We start from the raw sequence: 20,126 nt of genomic DNA, 5'->3' as shown, positions 1-20,126 counted from the left end.
ATGGCGAATCCGGATTCGATTATTTTATTTGTCCTCTATCTTTTATTTTTTCCCCCAAACGGTACGTGTAGGTGGTCAAAATATCGTAGTGGCGATAACACTACCATTTTATTTCTCGGTCAAGTGGTCGTGTTCCAACGATTCGGTATAGATCAATGCGATTCGTTCACGATAATGAAACTACCTGGGAAAATGGGAGACACGATCGTTTGCGCCATTTTTACGGATCTTTTCGATGGCCGCGCCGTTCTAAACTTTCGAATAAGTTTGGCGAGAAACTTTTTTGGTCCCCGTTTTAACACGAGAATTGCCGATAATTAAAACGAAATATTTGAATTGTACAACGAAATAGTATTGCATAGTTTGGACAAATAAATAAATGTCTGGTGTCAAATAGATAGCCTTAAAAATTAACCTTTTTAATATTATAATAAAGATATCATAAAACAATTCCGAACTTTGATCTCTTGATATCTTTTTTCATAAGATTATTTGTCCTCGCATACTACATGAAAATCAATAATCATAGATAATTCATTAGCGATCTCTCGCGTTTCATACTTCTCCATTTACTCTATTTTAATTTGATAAAACTCCTATAGTAACAATTTTTATCGTTTTAAACTCAACTCGGAAGAACTTCGGTACTTAAGGATGATCTCGTGAAAAGTATCTGTACACGACCGATTAGACAGGAAAATAAAAAGATCCGAGACCATGTAACCTACTGAAGGATTTAATAGTTCCCCTGTTACAAGATTCTAAATCCTGGGTATTAAATGAAATTTTTCTTTAAATCCCAGCATCTTCCCGCAATCTTTTCCTAGATTCAATTTCAAATCCTTTAAAATCCCGTCTTATCAAATCCTTCTTAGCAATATCCACGAGTTTACCAACGATAGATAGAATTTCAAAAAATACGCTGGCGTATTTTGTATCGCGATATCGGTTACGAGCGCGACAGGATCGAGCGTAGAATACCGATGTGCCAATTAGAAACATCGACGCGTTCCATTCACTTTCGCCGATGAAAACGAAGAGAGCCCGTTTGAAAGCAATGAAAGTAAGATGCGTAAGGAGGATTCGCGATGGTCGCGAGGGGAGGATGCAGTTCTGCTTGGCCGTGGAACTCGTTCAGCAGGGTAATCGAACGGACGGACCAAGCTGCGAGCCGTGGAATGAACCGGACCGGTCTACCGTAGTTACTCTCCGTGGTAGACAATGCCTGGTATCGATTAGAAAGTAGATAATATGCACGACACGACGTGTATACTCGACACAAGGAGGTTATCGTTCTTGTGCTTCCAAGCATCGCACAGTTTTGCTTCTGTGCTTCTCGAGAAAGGTAAGATGAAGGGAAACTATCGACGACCATGGCGATCTCGCGATAAACGAGTCGCTGTGAATTGTAATAAATTATGCATAACATCGAGAGAATGGTAAAAGGATATCCGAACAAATAGGAGGCTTGGAAATACAAATTACACAGGATAATTGAAAAATGCAACGATAGTTCATAGGATAGTTTAGGTTTTACGATAATGAACTTATTCGAGAGCTAGATGTTTGTTAATTATTTCCAGTCACTGAACGATATTAAATCGTTTATCTGGCACTTTACCTGTAAGCTTTCATCCGTAAACTTTGTGCTTTGGAGTTTACTATAAATTTTCAGCGCGAGATATTTACCGTTCAGTTTCTCTTGAAGCGCGGAACGTGCCGCGGAGTGTACCATCGCATTTCTCTCTTACAAATTTCACCCAAAGTTGCCGATTGCGTAACCCTTTCCAAAGTCTAGTCACTGTCTTGTATCCTTGTAACGAATTACGAGTCGCTCGACGAATCTTTCGAAACTTCTGAGAAGAGAATATCACGAAGGCTATGATCCCGGAAGATCTGAGAATCGACGAGGGTCAGGCAGAGATCGTAAAAGAATCAGAATTAAAGAGAAGACAGTGGCTGGGCAGATCGAGTGGCAAGGTCTTTAAACGATCGCTTAATCCTATTTGAGGCCTACTTTTGAGTCGATCCAGAGGAGAAAGTAAGAGGAGCAGTATGTACTATACATATATAAAAGAGAGGAGCGACGGTGGTCGCGTGCTTGAGAAAGTAAAGTCTCGTTTACACGTAAGAGGCCGGCCGTGCGTTTTTACAGACACTCACACATTACGCCGGAATAGGATTGCGATTACCACATTTTAATTTTCTTGAAATTTCTGGGTCGAGCAAGAGGGAGTCCCCATTATCCTTATTTTTGTTTCTTCTTTGATCTTGAAAGTGGGCCGAAAACATAACGAACGCCGGCTGCCTTTTACGCGTTGCGATAGCGTTTAACGTGACCGAGAGGTTCTGCGTATAATTGTCTCGTTGAGTGGCTAATTGTCGTAAAACACAGATATTATGGAGTTCCTTCCTTTCCCTGACAAAAGACTAGCTGACAAAGTATAGTAAAATATGAGCATATATCATGATAGAATAGCCTGCTCCCATAATGAAGTAGAAACTGGAATAAATTAGAGCGATGCAGATGGATGTAGATAATTTCCAGTATTAATAAACCGTGGTTATATACGCTGATTTTATGCATATATTATGATGTACAGTCTGGTGTATTCCGGAGAACGCAGCGGGAAGCTTTCATTAGCAACTCCTATGAGATTAATGCGACTATTGTAATAAAGATGAGATGGCCGAAAGAATTTTCGTGCATATTTATTACGCTTTCCTCGATCCAAGGTTTCTGTACAAACGTTGCATGAAGACCGAGAATGCGACGTTGTTTTGCCACTGCTTTCTAAGAGAAGTAGGTTTTGTTTTCGATTACCAGATATCTTTCTCAGCAGCGATATATTCATCGTGTCGTAATTAATTCCGTATGCGTCGATGCAAATTGAAAATAATATTACTGCAACGACATATTCGACGACTATGTGACATCATTCCATTCTTATGGTGATGTCACCCCAAACGTGATGACCATAACACTTTCCCCTTTGGATTTCTTCAGTTTGTCAACTTCTTTTTGCTTCGTTTCGAACATTAACTATTCTTGTCACAATAGGAACTTAGCATTCGTTCGAAGAAATTTGTCAACAAATCGTTAAAAGGTGGCGTAGGATTGCGTTAATGAGATTTTCTTCTTCGCAATTACGACGTGGAAGCATCGATGTTAATTGCAGATTTACAGCGTATCCTACGTGAATCGGTGCAAATGATCGCATTTAGGAGCACGCGTTTCGCATTACTGACCAAGTTTCGCTTATATAAACGATAAATCGACATTTACCGCGTACTCTGCGATAGACACGGTTAACGAACTGCAATTATGTCGAGATTGTGTTTTCTGCGGGTCCAGGCCGGTTCTGTTGCTCCGATTATAAGCCCGTGAATGTTTCGTTATTCCTCCGGATGCATAAATATGTAAATCACCATGATTTTACAGAACGATTCGACGGCAATGCTTATCGTACCGACATTTATAGCTTGGAAAATCGGAATCAATTTCGCTGATTTGCGTTTTGATGAAAATGTTACGTGCAATTCCATTACATTCACTGCATCATTTATAAAACATAAATATCACAGGTACTGGCCTAATATTAAAGGCGTTTCTGTGAATTTATGCGCCATAAAAATAATTAATCAAACGAACATCTCGATCATTGCAGCTTCCATTCGATGACGCATCGCGTCATCTCCATTAAGTTTATTCGATTAAACGATTATACGATTCTGACGATCGAGGCTTTATTCGATGGAAAAGATTTAAATACACTTACCCATGAATGTTTATTTAAAGGGAGTGCAAAGGAAATATTAGACTTTCCAGCTCACGGAGAAAGTTATGCGCTAACGGCTGTGCATGCGGTGTACCGCAGGCTCGTCTAGATAAATAAAATGTGCGACGATGATCCAGCGAATGTTGCTTCTGCTTCTGCCAGCTTCGACCTAGTTTTTTTCTCTTTCGATCTGCTGCAATTCATTGTCGGTGAACGCGTGCTGTGTTCAATAAAAACCAGCTGTTCGCTAGATATTTAATTCAGTCAAGATAAATAACACTCTCGATCTTAAATCACCACGTTGTGTAGTTAGACCAAGTTAAACATCGTTACACTCGTTTGCACACAAGATAGCACGTAAGATCTCTTCTTTCCGCAGAGTGTCAAAAACACAAAGATTAAGAACTTTGATACAGCTGCTAACTTCGTTGATACATGATTCACTCGGCGCGTATTCCAGCCGTATAAAGCTAGGTGAAAACTAGGTTTCCTAAAAGAATTTCTATTACCCTTCTTACGCATACACGAGTGTATAGCGTCAGATGGACGATATAAATGTAACCTTAACCTGGGAACGGCTGAATCACAGAAACGCTCGATTGTTCCGCTGTTTTCCATTCAACGTCGCAGTACAATGGCGCAAAAGTGACACGGCCGAGATAAATTTCACGCTTATAATTATATACCGCCAGAATTTCAGCCGGCATCGAGAGTTAGAGCACGTAGAACAATTGGATTCTCGACAACAGACCCAATTATAGATCGGTTCGTCTCGACCATATATGTACACTCGTGTACTTACACGTCACGTCTCGTCGCCTGGAAACCTAGAAAACGAAAAAGGCGAAAAGGTGCGCGAAACTGTTGCTACGATCGCGTCGATCGGTCGAAGAAAAATGGAGACAATGGAACGTCGGAGGATAAGCCACGGGAAGTGATATTGTCGTAGGCGCGACAGTTTGGAATTTTATCTAGAGGCGCTTTCGCCTGCTCGTTTTGAACAGCGTCACCTAAATTCACGACTTCCGTCCCCCGGAACGCTCTTACTTTCTTCATCGATACGCTCCCTCGTAACACGTTGTCACGCAATATACTTGTTTTCGTACGTCCGGATGTCTTCTGACTATTAGAGATCGAATAATTAGTGCCTCGAGACACTGGCCTCACGCTCTGATGAATGAAAACGAGGAAAGTTCGTGGTTTCGCGTGCAACTACGCACGAGCAAGTTCGAACTAAGTACAATGGTAAAATACAAGGATGGATATGTTAAGATCTAAGAAATGCTAGAACGATGATTTTCTTGTCTATTCGAAGAACGAACGAACATTCAGACGTTCTTTTTTTTCCGACCAAATACTTTTACCGTGTAACGTGAATAGAACGCGATCAAAGCGAACGATTGAAAGAATTAATTAAACGGTAATTACAAAGTTCCTGGATTCGTTCGAATTTCAAGAATTCCGCATACTTCCAGCTTGACTTACGTGGCGGTCCTTGAGGAGCCGTATCACCAAAACGGATGTGAGCGCTCCGACAGAGTTACGCGAGAGAAAACATTTACACTAGGATATTACGCGAGAAAAAATGACGTTAGCCGATCGGTCTCCAAATAAACGGCCTCTTAGTTCGACGATGAAATTGCAAAATTCCATATCGATTACGAGCGTTGGCCACTTCACCTACAACTTTGTTCCGTCAAGAATTAAGAGTCGTTACCCTTTTGAATTGGCTCATCGTTGTCTTTTATAGAAGTCACGCATGTATAAAGCGGACGAATAGGAAACGTGGATGGTGGCACGAACTTTCTCAAAACTAGATTTCTCGACTGCAAAGCTTGGAGATGTGTGATTTTTGATCTCCTGGCTACGTGTGATCTAGAAGGCAGAGAATTGTCGAAAACACGGGTCCCCACCGACTCTCCTGCTTGGGCCACAGATTTGTCTTCCGCTTTCACCGCTCTTTAAAAGAATTATTCGTAGAATAATCGCTAGTCTGTAGAGGTTTACGCGTTTGCGAGAAATTTCGATGTACATAATATGTAAAGATACAAATTATTCATTCTAATAGCGTGAAACAAATTTTCATCTAAATTTCGTTCCCATAATTGCGTCGATAAATATACGAATCTGCATAAATATCTGCAGTATAGTAATCGTATGTTGATTCGAGAATATTATTTAAGCATCAGGAAACGCAGTAGCATGTAACACTGTCACGGCAACGAATTTCAATCGAGTAAAAAATAGGGGAAAAAATGAGAAGGATCTATTTGCAGATTTATGAGATTTAACGAGAAACTGTATACTTGGACTTTCCAATTGCTCACACTAGGTTTGATTAGATATCGATTTCTTCTCAATCTTTTATACGAGAATCTTCGTTTCACAGGCGAGATTTTCACATTGGCTCGTGGCCCGCGGGCGTAATCGAATCGAACAACGCTGACAATCGACCTTGCAGCGGTTTTCTCTTCATGCTCCTGTTCAGAGGCACAATGGCCGGCGTTTATTTTTTTTCTCTAGAATTAATAGTCGCAGTTAATTGCCTGGAATCACTTCCTAACTATTTTACGGAACGAGCAACCCGTGTAAAATCACCGTCGAAACAGGAAGAAAGCTTTCAACGTTGACAATGAGAAGACGATTTGGAAATCAGTTCGTGGAAAGGAAGAAGTCCTATTTGTTTCAAGTTTAGTGTCTTTCGATGAAGACCAGTGACGTTTCGCCATTTTATCGTCTGTAGGTTTGTTAAGTATCCAGCTAAAAAGTTTCTTTGTATAGGTCATGATTGAAACGTCGAAGACTTCGCATTTGAAGTTTTTTCTGTTATATCCTCTTTAATAAGAATGTTCTAGCAGGTTTCCATTTTTCAAGGTATGTTGAAATAATTGAAATTCTCCGCGTTTTTTATCCTTTACGTAAAGATATGTCATACAGACTGTTACAAAGCAACGATGAAACGTTTTAAATTGAATGACAAGAAAAGAAAGACGACACAACGATATAACAAATTTTAATTCTCCTGGATGTTTCGAGACATAGTAAATAGAACGTTTTAACTAGAAAATATACAAACAGATTACTTTGAAGATACAAATAGCAATCGTCTACAAGTCTAGTAGACAAAAGTTTCATGTCTCGCCAGAAAATTTAAGTAGCCCTGGAGGAAAGCACATCTCGCGTGTCGTTCATTTACGTTGTCAATTTAACAAGAAACTTTCCCACCCGCGCGACTAGCACTTACTCAGACTTTCTTCTCGCAAGTACGTCTTCTTTAAGAGAAGAAACCCTTAAGCGGCGCCAAAACCGCAATCCGTCTATTATTTACGAACGAACGTTCCAATTTCAACGCAAACTTTTGCCGACCTTTCTATCTTCTCTAATTTGAAACCCCTTATTTGCGAAATCGAATAACTCCACGAAACAAAAGATAAAGAAGATTGGTGAAATCATGTAAGACAAGTATCGATCAAACGTTTTGCTCCTAAAATTTCAAAAATTTCGGAAAGTGGAGTTAACCTATTTTTCGCCAGTGAACATGACTCATTTGTCTCGACATTCCCTGTTTCCTCCTGTTCCCCGTTTCGTCTACCACTTGCAGCACTTTAACAAAGTTTAGAAAAACCTTCATTTTCCTATTACCAATATTCAGACTGAAGGTTAACAACGTTAACGCGATGAATCACGATTCTGAAGAACAACGAAGAAGAAGGAAACGCTGGTTGGATCGAAGGACTATGGTATCCTTCCGATCGCTCGATTTTCCCGTTCGATTACACAGAGAGAAGACTCGAGCAGCCGGTGTGGACCTGGTGGGGGACACACGAGAGAGTTTTACCTACCGAAATGAAACTACTCGCCGGAGAAAGTGAGAGCCGACGTAGCGGACGGTGGGCAACGACGAGCAGGCGACCGGGGCTCCTCGAGACGAGAGGATAGACATGGTGCAGGCCCTCCATCGTGTGCATCTTCCTTGTTCCTCGAAAAAACTCTTGGTTCGATCGTGACCGTTTTGAGATCCAATGGCCGGGAAAATTTAGGAAAAGTCTGGTGAATCCACGGTGAAGAAACTCAGGCAGAACTGAAAGAACATTTCCAAGTAGATTCATCTCTCGCGCCGGTTCTTTTCTCCATAAAGGAACTTGAAGATCGACGTCGGTCGAGAGAGAAGAAAAATAGTCAAAGTGCGAAGATGATAAGAAACTAGTGAAGAAGCATGAAGCAGGTCTTTGGTGACTGTGACGCAATGTTGATACATAGCTGAGTTAATTCGATGTAAAAGTCGCGATAGATAGATCGTGGATCGAAGGTGTCGCGACGTATCAGTGAGAACCGTTGTGTTATGGTGGTGAGGACTGTTCAGGATCGACGTGGAAGAAAAAGAGGAAGAAGAAGAGACGGTGGCGAAGCTGGGGGGAGGTTCTTTTGAGGAATCGCTTTTTGGACAGCGAAGGGGAACAGAAGACTAAAACTTAGGGGAAGAAGATTACAAGAACGAGATTGATTTGGTTTGACAGATCGGTAAGTAACAAAGGTATCGCTGAGTCCTGTTAGAGACGATACTTAAAAATCTCGATAAAGTTTTTAGTTCAATTTTTAAGACCAAGAACTTATTTTTCGACACTTTCGAGATTTCTAAAGAAGACATCGAAGGTACAGAAAGGTGAAAGATACTAACTCGTGCATAAAGTAGAGGATAAAAAAGGAATAGTAAGCGGTTAAAAATAATTAGAAACTCTCATTGAATTCGATGCGTTGGGACTTGTAATACAATACTCACGCGATGGTCATTGGAAAAATTAAGTGAAAGTGAGAAGGACTGGATCGGCTTTTGAAAGAAAGCCCGTATCACCAGCCTACTCACCGAGTAAAACGTACACAAGGTAAGATAGGTAAATGAAACTAGCGATTTTAATGGTTGAGCGAAGTAGTTATTACCAATGAATAAATCGCTGGTCGTTCTCGCGACATTAGTCGTGATTTCGGTTTCCACGTATGGCAAATTAATGGACAGAAATTCAGCACTAATGACGTTTAACAGGATTCGATTATCACTTAATGACATACGACCATGCAACGAAGTAATCGGATTTCTATGATTGAAAGTAATTCGATCAATCAGATCTAGTTTCTCATGCAATTACATGGTATCGTTTAAAACACGTATAAAACATAGGAAAAATGTTCTAAAGCTATTAAAGTACTGAAATTCCTTTTGATCTAACGAAGAACTTTCACGAGTTTTGCAAAAAGTACTATTCATGATATGACAGTATTCGAACATTATTCAGAGTCTGGGACGAAAAAAGCATTCGTAGATAGACGGCAAAAGGACCAAGAGAGAAAAGTGAGATCTCTCGTTGCGAATTGGCAATGTCTCGTGGCTATCGAAATGCTCAACTTTCCGACCTCGTAGCCAGTGAAAGTACTTCCGTTCTTTTCCAAAACGAGACAAGCAAGGGGACGAGCATTAAGGATGCACGCTTCGGTACCGTTCTACGGATTGCCTAAACACCACTCCCTGTTTACGTAACATCGTTTGATAGAAGTTTGAAGAGAAACGTGTGTCCAGCCACGAAACACGTCGTTCCATCTGACGATCCTCTATCACCGTACATGGAAACGGTAGCGAACGTTCCACCGCGTCCATGCCTCGTTCCTTACGATTAATTTCGTTGAATATATTTCGAGTTCAATTAAAAAGCTTGTCTGTCATTGAATACCAGATGGCTCGTGCATTATCAAGGTGTATCGGGATTCATGAATATTCAATCGATGGTATGCGCGTTATCCGACACACTTTTTCCCCATTTTCATCTGGCTGAGATTACGCTGTTTATGCGCGAATTAATTTCTCCTAGAAAGTAACAATGCAGATCGTTCCGCGATCACTGAGATTGCTCGGCACTAGACGCGAGAGGAAAGAATCGACTTTACAGCGGAGAATAAGAATCGCTTTTTAACCAAGAACGAACGATGAAGAAGAAAAGAACCGCGAGGAGAGCGGCCAACGAGGAAAAATACACAGGGAGAAGACGAAGAAAAAATTCGTTACACAATGGAAAGTGTTCGTCATGAAAGGGTATCTGGTGAACTAGACCGCGAACAAGCGTAGCTCTTTCAAGGCCACGAAGAAAGAGCAGAAGTTGCAACGTTCAGATTTCTTCGAACCGGTTTCCTTCGAAAGGTGGGACGCGTACTCGCGCGTATCCACGGTGGACGTAAGCGTTAAAGGGCCAATCAGGCTGCTGTCATTTCTATCGAAAATCGAGAGGAAAAAAAGGGCATGATGCGCGCCCGCGATCTGGATATTACCATTTCCAGAGGCCGGCCCCGAGTAGCCGTTATACTCTTTCGACGAGAGAACGCTTTTTGCTCGTTCGCTTTCTTCTGAGCCGAGCGATCCAAGTGAATTGACCCGTTGAGCCTTGTTATCGTTTATTGCCGTTTTGCAGAAATTACGGTGCTATTAAGCATCGTATAAATACCGATCGAACAAAGTAAACAACAGCTATATCGAGCACTCAGCTCGCATTATCTCTAGTATAGATACATATATTTATTTAAAACAATTTTCTCTTGATCTAAATTTTACTATTTTCTAGTTAAACGAACATAAAGGAACGATTATTTTATTCCATGCTCGTGTGTTGAAAAATGCTCTGTCTTATTTACGTTCTCGATCGCCGTTGGTGGATCGTGCAAAGAAAACGGGGCCGGGATCGGACGAAAACAAAATTTCACGCGCCGCGCGCTTCTCTTTTTTTGGCTTTTTTTCCATTTGCTTTCGGCGAAAGTAAAACGGCGCCTGTGCGCTTTGCAGAGAAAGTAATGGATCGCGCTCTTAATGTCGGTTCACACGGAATTCAGGATGTGGACACCCGTGTGGCGCCAATCGGCTGGTACCGGACAGCACCAACGATATAAACGACAGACAGAAAGAGAGAGATAGGAGAGAGAAAAGCCAGAAGAGAAAGAGAAGAGACGCGGGATACACGCGAGATCAACGCACGTGGGCTTTCACGAACAGCTGGGAAACGAAGCTACAATTATGCGTGTGGTGTGTATCTCGTTTACAGCGACGTATACACGAGACGAGAGAAGAAACTCTCTGTACTTTCGACCATCAGCCTGCACGATAGAGTCAGACTAGTCGTAGGAAGGTGAAAGTTCGTGCGATGCAGCTTCTAGATCGCCTTTTGCATCGTTTACTTTGTGATTTTTTTGCCCCTGTCACTTTTCCTTCGATCGAGTTCGGGGAACCAACGATTTTCCCGTGATCGTTTCTTCTCATAGATCTTGTTATCTATCCGCCTTTGACATTTATACTTCTGGCTACAATCTGTAAGATCGAAACAGCAGCGAAATATATATTTTAATAGCAACATTTCGTAACAGAGGGAAAATTGATTATGATATATGCGTTTCGTTGGTAGCGAGTATCAAGATGAATAATGGCGAGGGTATTAAAATGTCGACAGCTTTCATTTTCTCTCGAAGAACCAGTGACATGGTTGTATTTTCTCCTCCTTAACAGAAATCAAAGAGCCGAGAAAAAAGAAAACGAGAAAGACAATAATTAAAATATTATCGAGTCGCAGGAGCATTAAGGCGATTAACAGGTTCGAATCTAGTCGGAAACTGGAATATGTTTTCTACCGGGTTTCACTTTTCTTGCTATTTTTTTTTTTTCTCGCATGCCAGGCTTCTTTCGATAACGTTCATTAAGAACTTGACAATTCCTTGTAAGTCGTATTTCAGATAATTTTTATTAGTACATAAAGCATACTGACTCGTATACTAACGTTTCGTTTTATCGATTAGATCGGCTATAGCGACATTCTAATTGGCATGGTAAAACTCTAATAAGATAGTAAGAGGACTCGAAGAATAAGAAGAACATGGTCGATGGCTCGTAACTTCCGGCGGAGCGGGTGGCAGCGTGAACATGAACTTCACACTGTCGTGCATGCAAGAAGTGCACTTTCACTTCTACACGACAGAGCCAATGACCTACTAACACATCGAACCATTCACTCGCTACCGCGATGCTATTCTGGCAAGGACGTTCTACATCGATTGTTCGATGCGTTCGATTATTCTTCTTGACTGAAAAATGGACGATATCCATTGAAAAATTGCATAAAGGTATTGCAACCATCCTGAAAACTCGCAATAAAATCTATCCTCAGATATTTCAACTTCAATTCCTAAATCAGCTACTAATTAATTCTCAAAGAAGTAATACGACGAATAAATTAATAATCAAGTTCGATAATTAACATCCATAAGGGTATTTAGTAATATTTATCCGATGGAATTTTACATTTATCTGTTGAATGAATCCAATACTCTTTACATCGATTGCTGGCCGCTTCCACCCCTTTTTCTAACTCTAACCAAGATCATTCCTTTACCTTGAAATTCCTCGTCGTTCATTGACTGTCCTTCGATCAGCGGACAATGGGCCCTTCTTTTCGGGCGAGGATTTTTTAATCTATTACGAAATGGGGTGACAAGGACCGTTACGTGGTTAAATTGACCTGAACGTGGTTAAACTAGTGATTAATGCAGCTGGTACGATGTTGGCTATTGCCCAATCTCGTCTCAGGCCAATAAAACTCGTGGCGTGGCGTTTTCACTCCTTCTTAATATCCCCGATAACTGACCAACCGGAGGATGCTGCCCCGTACCATAATGAATCTCCGTGTGTACAATCCATGTGTTTGTTTCCTGTTGAGCCTCTTTTTACTTTCACCCGTTACGGAGCCAACGTGACGCAAACAACATATTTTCGTCCACTTGAAAAAGAATCCACTCGATCGGCTCCAGGAACTTGTTTTCTACTCTCCTGACGCCGGACGCGGACGGTTTCCGGCTTTCTGAAGACGAGTAGGTCAAACGGAGAGCCAATTTCGATTCTATCACGCGATTTTAAGCTCCATCTTTCTCTCGCTTTATACAATATCTCGTGAAGGTGTTCTACCACTAGCGGAAATCTCTTATTAATATATTACGTATAATTCGTAGTAATAAAGGTCAACTATTACGATTATATCGATAAAGTTCCAAACGAACGCGAAAATGTACATAGAAAGTACAAGATATTAAATGCAAGCGTATAATTCGTAGAGAATCAAATTAATTATTTGCTTAATATTTATTATTTATGAGATATTTAACACAGATTATACAGGGTGGTTGGTAACTGGTGGTACAAGCGAAAAGGGGGTGATTCTAGGCGAAAAAAGAAGTCGAAAATATAGAATAAACATTTTTCGTTCGAGACTTTGTTTTCGAGAAAATCGACTTTGAATTTTCGCTCGGTACGCGTGCACTTTATCGCGTCTCGTTATAACGGAGCTCACTGTAGATCGTTGTCTCGATGGAAAAATTTAAAAAAAGAAAAAAAAATTTTTTTGTTCTATATTTTCAACTTCTTTTTTCGCGTAGAATCACCCCCTTTCCGCTTTCCCCCTTTCCACCAGTTACCAACCACCCTGTATATTTACAGTGACTATTTATCCAATGAAAATCCTATCGGCAAGTATTCGAATACTTTGAGTCGCGATATATTCTGCTTTAAAAACAAAATTGGAAATATTCGACGACGTTACCTTTCGAAATCAAACGCAACAATGCAACCTAGTCACGAATCATTGCGTGCACTATATAGATGCAGTTAAAATGGACTTTGGTATAAAAGGGATTCGTGTCGGGTAGAATCTGTTGAGCTGCGTGTTCCGTGGCTCGTTTACCTCACTCACGCGACGTTTCTTCTTTGATGTTTGGAAGATCAATTCTAACGAAAGATCGAACGATAAATCGAAGCAGATTGGTTAAAAAATTACTGGATCGTCGTGAAAGAGGAGAAAAGAGAATTTAATTATCTCGCGTGTCGTTATATAATTACAGCTGTTACGATCGCATCAGGATTCTCGTGCAATCGAATCGATTCTGATAGCAACCAGTCGAGACTTTTTCCCCTTCGTTTTGGAATTGAGGATTGTTTACCTTTTCGTAACGGCACGTTTTATCTTGGATCACTTTTGTTCCTTGTATTCTTTGTCCTGCTTCGAAAGATACCGTATCTAATGTTTGACAATTTACACAAGTTAATTGAAAGAGCCTATCGGCTAAATAAGTGGCGAGATAACAGGCTTACCAGTACAAGCCGTCCTATAGGAAGGAAAACAGAATTTTGACACTTTGCGCTGTAAGCGAGCTCAAAGTTTGTATGGCAAATGATACTCGGAAAGGATGCTGGTTACGGCGCAAGCAAAAACTGGGAGAAAAGGCAAACAGTGGGCAAAAAATCGTTCCAAAAGAGTGACGCTATTAAACACAGGGGAAAGTGGAATATTTAAGTTGCAGGAGTCGCAAACGATTTTTCTCCATAACGAAAACCCTAAATCTTTTTGTCCGATTACCAACGCAATTTCTAATTCGATTTCTTCAGTTTTAATATATAAAACATTTGTACTATACGTTAGTTTAACAGAAATATGAATTTCCGGACAGAAAATTCTAGTGGCGAGCCAAGATTTTGAGAGCTTAAACTTAGTCACATAACTATTTTAACTTTTGGAAGTATCGTCCCTTTGGTTTCATACTTAATTAAGTTTCAACGTTATCTTCCGCTGTGATACGCTTTTATAATTAGAAAAAGTATAATGAATTTTTTATAACAATAAACCTAAACTTTTGCAGAGAGCTTATTAAATTAGTTACGATGAAATATAAAATATTGTTTGGAGCACTGCAAGTTAATATTCGACGTAACAAAAGATTTATGATTTTGTTCCAGTCAAATGATGGGTGCAGCGAGATCGTGCCAATGGTTGCTCATAGGAATAGTCCTCATCGTATCCTCGAATCGTGCCACCAGTCAAACAGAGATCTCAGGATCGAGTCTTAGCAAGCCAAAGACGATCTTCAGTTCCAGTTACATTGAGCCGCGAAACAACAATGGGAATCGCACAGACTTAATTCTGAATTCGCCTCGCAGACGTCGATATGTTAGATTTCCAAGTGGCCCAGCCGGCTATGTTTTCGAGGGTGGTGGACCTCCTATAGGGAGGAACATCGGTGTGCCTCCTGGAGTTCGTTTTCCATCCTGGAGACAGCACAAGTCGCTATGGAGAAATCCTATTTCCGAGTACAACAGACCCGTGATGGGTCATCGAACTCCACGATTGATCTTTCGTGACAACGACATCCCACCCCCGGTGGGTGGCAGCGCATCCTCGTTTTTCCAACAGTCTAACCACTTGCCAGATTTTGAGGACGAGATCAGAGGTAAAGTACAATAATGTGACGTAAAAGGCATAAATCACATTTCTCGTATTTTATAGAAGAATTTTAAGATTCGATATGTTGTCAAGCAATTCCACGTCAAAATTTTCCATTTGCATCTTTTCCACCTTCGATCGTTTCGTATTTATTTATTTATCATTTCACCATCAAGTGGCACGAGAGTCAGAAAATTAACAAAAATAGATTTATTTTATCTTTCTCGCGTGATGTTTATATTGGTAAAATATATTATATATACATATGTGCGTAAATGGCATTTGAAATTCGTGACGTCGATCTCTGGTTTGGTCGAAAGGATGGGAAAAGCTAGCATTGGCTTGATTTTTTTTTCATATCGTGTTAACTGTTTGCGGTTCTATGTTGAATTGGATTCGATATTCTATTCCGCTTGATTTTTCTATTTTTCTTTTATCTTCGATTCGACAGAAATGTCCATATAGAATAGCTACGAAATGGCTATGAATGATTTTCATTGTTAGTTTGACGGTTAAATATCTTTTATGAGAAAGATTACTTGATAATTTTTTTTCTTTTTTTGTTAAGAGAGGAAATTGTTGTTCCAGATCATCGAAAGCAAACCCTCGACGATTACCCTAGGTTAGAATCAGGTACGTTCCCCGTGAAGCGATCAGCGTTGATCGGTGTTTCGACAGAGAGCGACGTACCGATGAGTCGTGGTCTAGTCGCACCTGTTGAAAGCCCGTTTCGCAGAACGTTTCCGGTCTTTCGCTAATCCAATGAGTGAAACCGATACCGGATTACATTACATCGCGCCTCTGAATTTCGTACTAGTCGGATAATTGTAAATTAGCCCGGGTGCAATATCCTAACCGGGTGTCGCAACGATTGTGACATCCGGACCCGTTTCCGTCGAGCCGACGATTTCCGTCATCCGCGTTGGTCGTATCGTTACGACAGAGGTGCGCTCGAAGGTTCTTTCCTGTTGCTTTTACGATTTCGTTAAACCACATCGCGATTGTATTAACGACGCTCCGTGAAATAAAACTTCTTTCGGTCGCTTTTTAAAACGATTGCGCTCATTTTCAATCCTCTCGCGAATTGCTCAATATTTTCAGCTCGTTTCTCTCGCGAAAGTATTCTGAAGCTAGGCTTGGAGTAATCAGACCTTGCTTTGCACATATCAGAGATGTCTGGTATGAAACGTAAACGTGAAAAATGAACGAGTAACGAGGACCTTGCGTTCTTTCATTTTAATTATCCGTTTTGGAGAGACAAAAAGGGGAAAATGTCGTAAGAGAGAAAGGAGAAGAAAGAACAGTTTGCCCTGTTTTGTGCAGAGCCGCGTCAACAAAAAAGACCGCTGTGGAAGGGTGACGATACGTTGTGCGCTGACGGACGAAGCTGCGAATTTTTTCTAATGTGCTGGATGTCCGCTGGCCTTTTGGACGGCAGTTGCGGTGGCATCATGTACGCTTGTTGTCAGCGGAAAGAACCGAAAGGTAGCTCTGATTATAACCTGATTGAGGCACCTAGAGATCAATCTCAGCCGCTTCCGTTGGATACTTACACGGAGACCGCCAACGATGATCGTAAGTCCTTCCTACAGAAGCATGTCATCCGATTCTTGCACTAGCATGATCGACCACCGCTGTCTTTCTTTGGAAATGCTTCCTGAATGTCGTTATTCTTCTCTCCTATTTAAGAGACGTATCTTTTATATCTTCTCCCTTTTTCTTGCATTACTTCACTCGGTTTTTCCTTGTTCCCATTTACATTTTTCTTCTCTATTCCGTATTTTTGTTCTTTTTAGTTTTTCTTTTTATTCTACTTGTCTATTTCTCTTTTTTGCCCTACAAATGTTACATTAGCACTTTCGTCAGCATGTCGAAATCTTCTTGACTTGTAAATCACTCGTCTCTTTAACACTTGCACTTTCCTTAGCATGTCATCGAATGCCTTCACTTTCTCTGTTTACACCTTCCAAAGCATGATAGGATGTACACCACCCGATCTAAGTCATTTTCGTCTTCCTCTTTCGATACTTGCACGTGTCGCGATCTTCCTGCCTGCCTTCCTCCGGGTGAAGTTTTCTCACCTTATTTGTCAATCGATCTTGCATGTTCATCGTGATAACAACGAGTCCGTTCCGCACTTCTTCGACGGTTCTCTTGTCACGCGAGTCCTCTGAATTTCGTATCCACTTCCGGTGTTCCTAGTTCGCGAGGAATAAGTCCTCCGTCCCCCTGAAGTACGATCTTCATCTTTAATCATCAATTTCGTCTGTACGAGTATAAAGAGAGATTTCCATAAATCTAATTAATTTACAGATTAATTACAAATAAGTGAAATTTTTCTTCCGGTCGAACCGCGTTTAAGAGGACACTTTTAATTTAACGGAACATAAGAAACAGAATCGATAGAGTCGCGATTTATTATTGCTTGGTAGTTTGATCGTCGAATGTTTCATTGAATTACTCCAAGTCTAATTCGGTAATACTAACTTGAAGATCAACGAAACGTTATCAAGTGAAAGATGTTTCCGTCGCTACGCTACCAAAGTGTTTATACTGCATAAAATAATTAGAGGATCGTTACTATGAACGATTCTATTGCGTTAAATAAGCAAAGAGAAGATTCTATTATAGTCGATAGACTGAAATATGTAATAGTTGTTCGTGTGATAGTTTTAAAAACGACGATTAAACCTAATTTATTAAATTCGCCTCTACCATAATCTGAACTAACGTATCACTGCGTTCGTTGTTAAAAGAACGATTCGTCTTAAAAGGGTTAAGGTAATAATTAAAGCAAACGTATAAACGCAGGAAAAAGACATAAAAATCAAACTGATACGGAAAACGGTGCCCTGATTGTTTTGAGCAGTGTATTTATACATATTCCGCTACTAACTCTTCAAGAGCTGCTCGTAAACGAACACTGCAAACATATTTAGATTGAAATGGAGAATCTACATCCTCGTAATTACAGGCTGCGGGATTCCCGTCTCGAAGCAAACCGCGCAAAGAAGAATCGTCGGAGGCGACGACGCAGGATTCGGCAGTTTTCCATGGCAGGTCAGATTTGCATCGACGAATCGTAGTCAATCCTTTCCAGCCTTTTGTATCGTCTTTTAAACAGAGAAAATGTTCTACTTTCTCAGGCGTATATACGAATCGGGTCCAGTCGATGCGGCGGCACTCTCGTTAATCGATTCCACGTCGTCACTGCTGGTCACTGTGTAGCTAAGTAAGTGGAATATCGAACATCTGAAGCTGTTACGACTTGCAGAATTTCTCGAAGTTCTAGAATTTCCTTAATCTATACGTGGGTCGGATTTGAAAGCCTCGATACTATGATAAAAATTCCGCAAGTACAATATCGGTCGCTATTTTCTTTCAATTGTTCTTTCGTTTTACGTTTAGGGCATCAGCTCGTCAAGTTCAAGTCACTCTAGGTGATTACGTAGTAAATTCCGCCAGCGAGACATTACCAGCTTACACCTTCGGTGTCAGAGAGATTCGCGTTCATCCTTACTTCAAGTTCACTCCTCAAGCTGACAGGTACGTTGACATTTCACGAGTGGTTCTAACAGACGCTAAAATGAAATTGCCTGTTGCTCAGGTTCGACGTGGCTGTTCTACGATTAGATCGACCGGTTCATTACATGCCTCACATAGCGCCGATCTGTTTGCCCGAGAAAAACGAGGACTTTCTAGGACAGTATGGATGGGCTGCTGGATGGGGAGCGTTACAGGCTGGTAAATACAGAAACGATTTATCTGAAACGTTACAGAGTTCGAGCTAGCGACGGTCGTGTATTGAATTCTGTTAAAATGAACAGGATCGAGGCTACGTCCCAAGACGCTACAAGCAGTAGACGTACCTGTGATAGACAATCGAATCTGTGAGAGATGGCATCGGTCCAACGGGATTAACGTTGTGATTTATGACGAGATGATGTGTGCTGGGTACCGTGGAGGTGGCAAGGACTCCTGCCAAGTGAGTTTAATTTGACGTAAAACGGGTAAAATCAGTCAAAAGCTAAAAGTTACAGATTCGTAAATTTATGTGTCAAAACGTGCAATTCGAGACAATTATTAACGAGCAAAAAACAACAGTGGCTTATTGCCGTGTAGATTTAGTGAATCATAACCGGAATATTAATTTACAAATAACTTGAGCGATGAATTACATCGTCTCTATAAAACGGGTACCAGATGCAGCTACTTACTGTCAGTGGGTATTTCTTTCCAAAGTTTCACCCATTACGCTATATCGTCTGTACATATAGTACATAATCTAGAATGTTCAAGTTGAATTTGAAAGAACTGAGTGATACTCCTTTATTGTGTAAAAGAAAAAAAGGAAAAAAAGGATTGAGAGCTTTTTGCCTATGATTTTCAGGGTGACAGTGGTGGGCCACTGATGTTGGAGAAAACAGGACGATGGTACCTAATAGGTATCGTTTCAGCGGGTTACTCGTGTGCTCAGCCAGGCCAGCCAGGAATCTATCATCGGGTAGCTAAAACGGTCGACTGGATAACCTACGTTATCAATTCGTAGCGAGGCGAATCAAAAAGGGATAGAGATTGTTCTCTGTAAAAACTTTGCATGAAGCAAAGTTTACGACACGGTATTGGATAGGATCTCTGACGATTTCGTAACTGGCTGGCAAATGATCGAATGATAGATACCGAGGATCTAGGAACTGTGTAACTGGGAATTTCGACGATTCTACGCTCGAGGAATGTGAAACATTGTGATGAGATAATGTTTAAAGTCAGGAACAAAGTTGTCCGTCTTCGAGGTGGAAGAACTGTTGCTATCATGCATCGATTTCTAACATATAATTCTCTAACGAAACGAGGTGATGCGTGGAAATTGTTTTAATTTGTAAGTCGCGCCCGGTGAACTTTCTTTCGTCGATTATCTAAGCCTTCCGAGGCAAAAAGCGTCTACATTCTTGACGTACGGTGTGAAATGTAACGATGTGGATATTTTGTAAATTAAGTGCGTGTGATATTCGTTTGTATTCGCGCTTAATAAATGTTCAGTTTTTTATTTTATCAT

At 40.7% G+C, this 20,126-nt stretch overlaps 1 protein-coding gene across 2 annotated transcripts; it reads left to right on the top strand.

Annotated features, from left to right (window-relative positions):
* Positions 1-7,478: 7,478 nt before the first annotated feature.
* On the top strand, positions 7,479-20,122 carry LOC117155577 (venom protease). Of its 2 annotated transcripts, XM_033331710.2 has the most exons (10): positions 7,479-8,300; positions 14,587-15,077; positions 15,659-15,703; positions 16,394-16,645; positions 18,045-18,130; positions 18,217-18,302; positions 18,479-18,616; positions 18,678-18,814; positions 18,898-19,055; positions 19,461-20,122. In XM_033331710.2, the coding sequence occupies exons 2-10, from the start codon at positions 14,591-14,593 to the stop codon at positions 19,617-19,619; spliced, it is 1,548 nt and encodes a 515-aa protein (XP_033187601.1). In that variant the 5' UTR covers positions 7,479-8,300; positions 14,587-14,590; the 3' UTR covers positions 19,620-20,122. The 2 variants fall into 2 exon arrangements, with proteins under 2 accessions (XP_033187601.1, XP_076479686.1); XM_076623571.1 differs by lacking the exon at positions 16,394-16,645 and having other exon boundaries at positions 7,483-8,300.
* Positions 20,123-20,126: the final 4 nt, after the last annotated feature.

The sequence above is a fragment of the Bombus vancouverensis genome, chromosome 12 (genome assembly GCF_051014615.1).
Source record: "Bombus vancouverensis nearcticus chromosome 12, iyBomVanc1_principal, whole genome shotgun sequence".
NCBI lineage: Eukaryota > Metazoa > Arthropoda > Insecta > Hymenoptera > Apidae > Bombus > Bombus vancouverensis.
The sequence above is the reverse complement of the archived record's forward strand: the minus strand, read 5'-3'. Positions and strand labels throughout refer to the sequence as shown.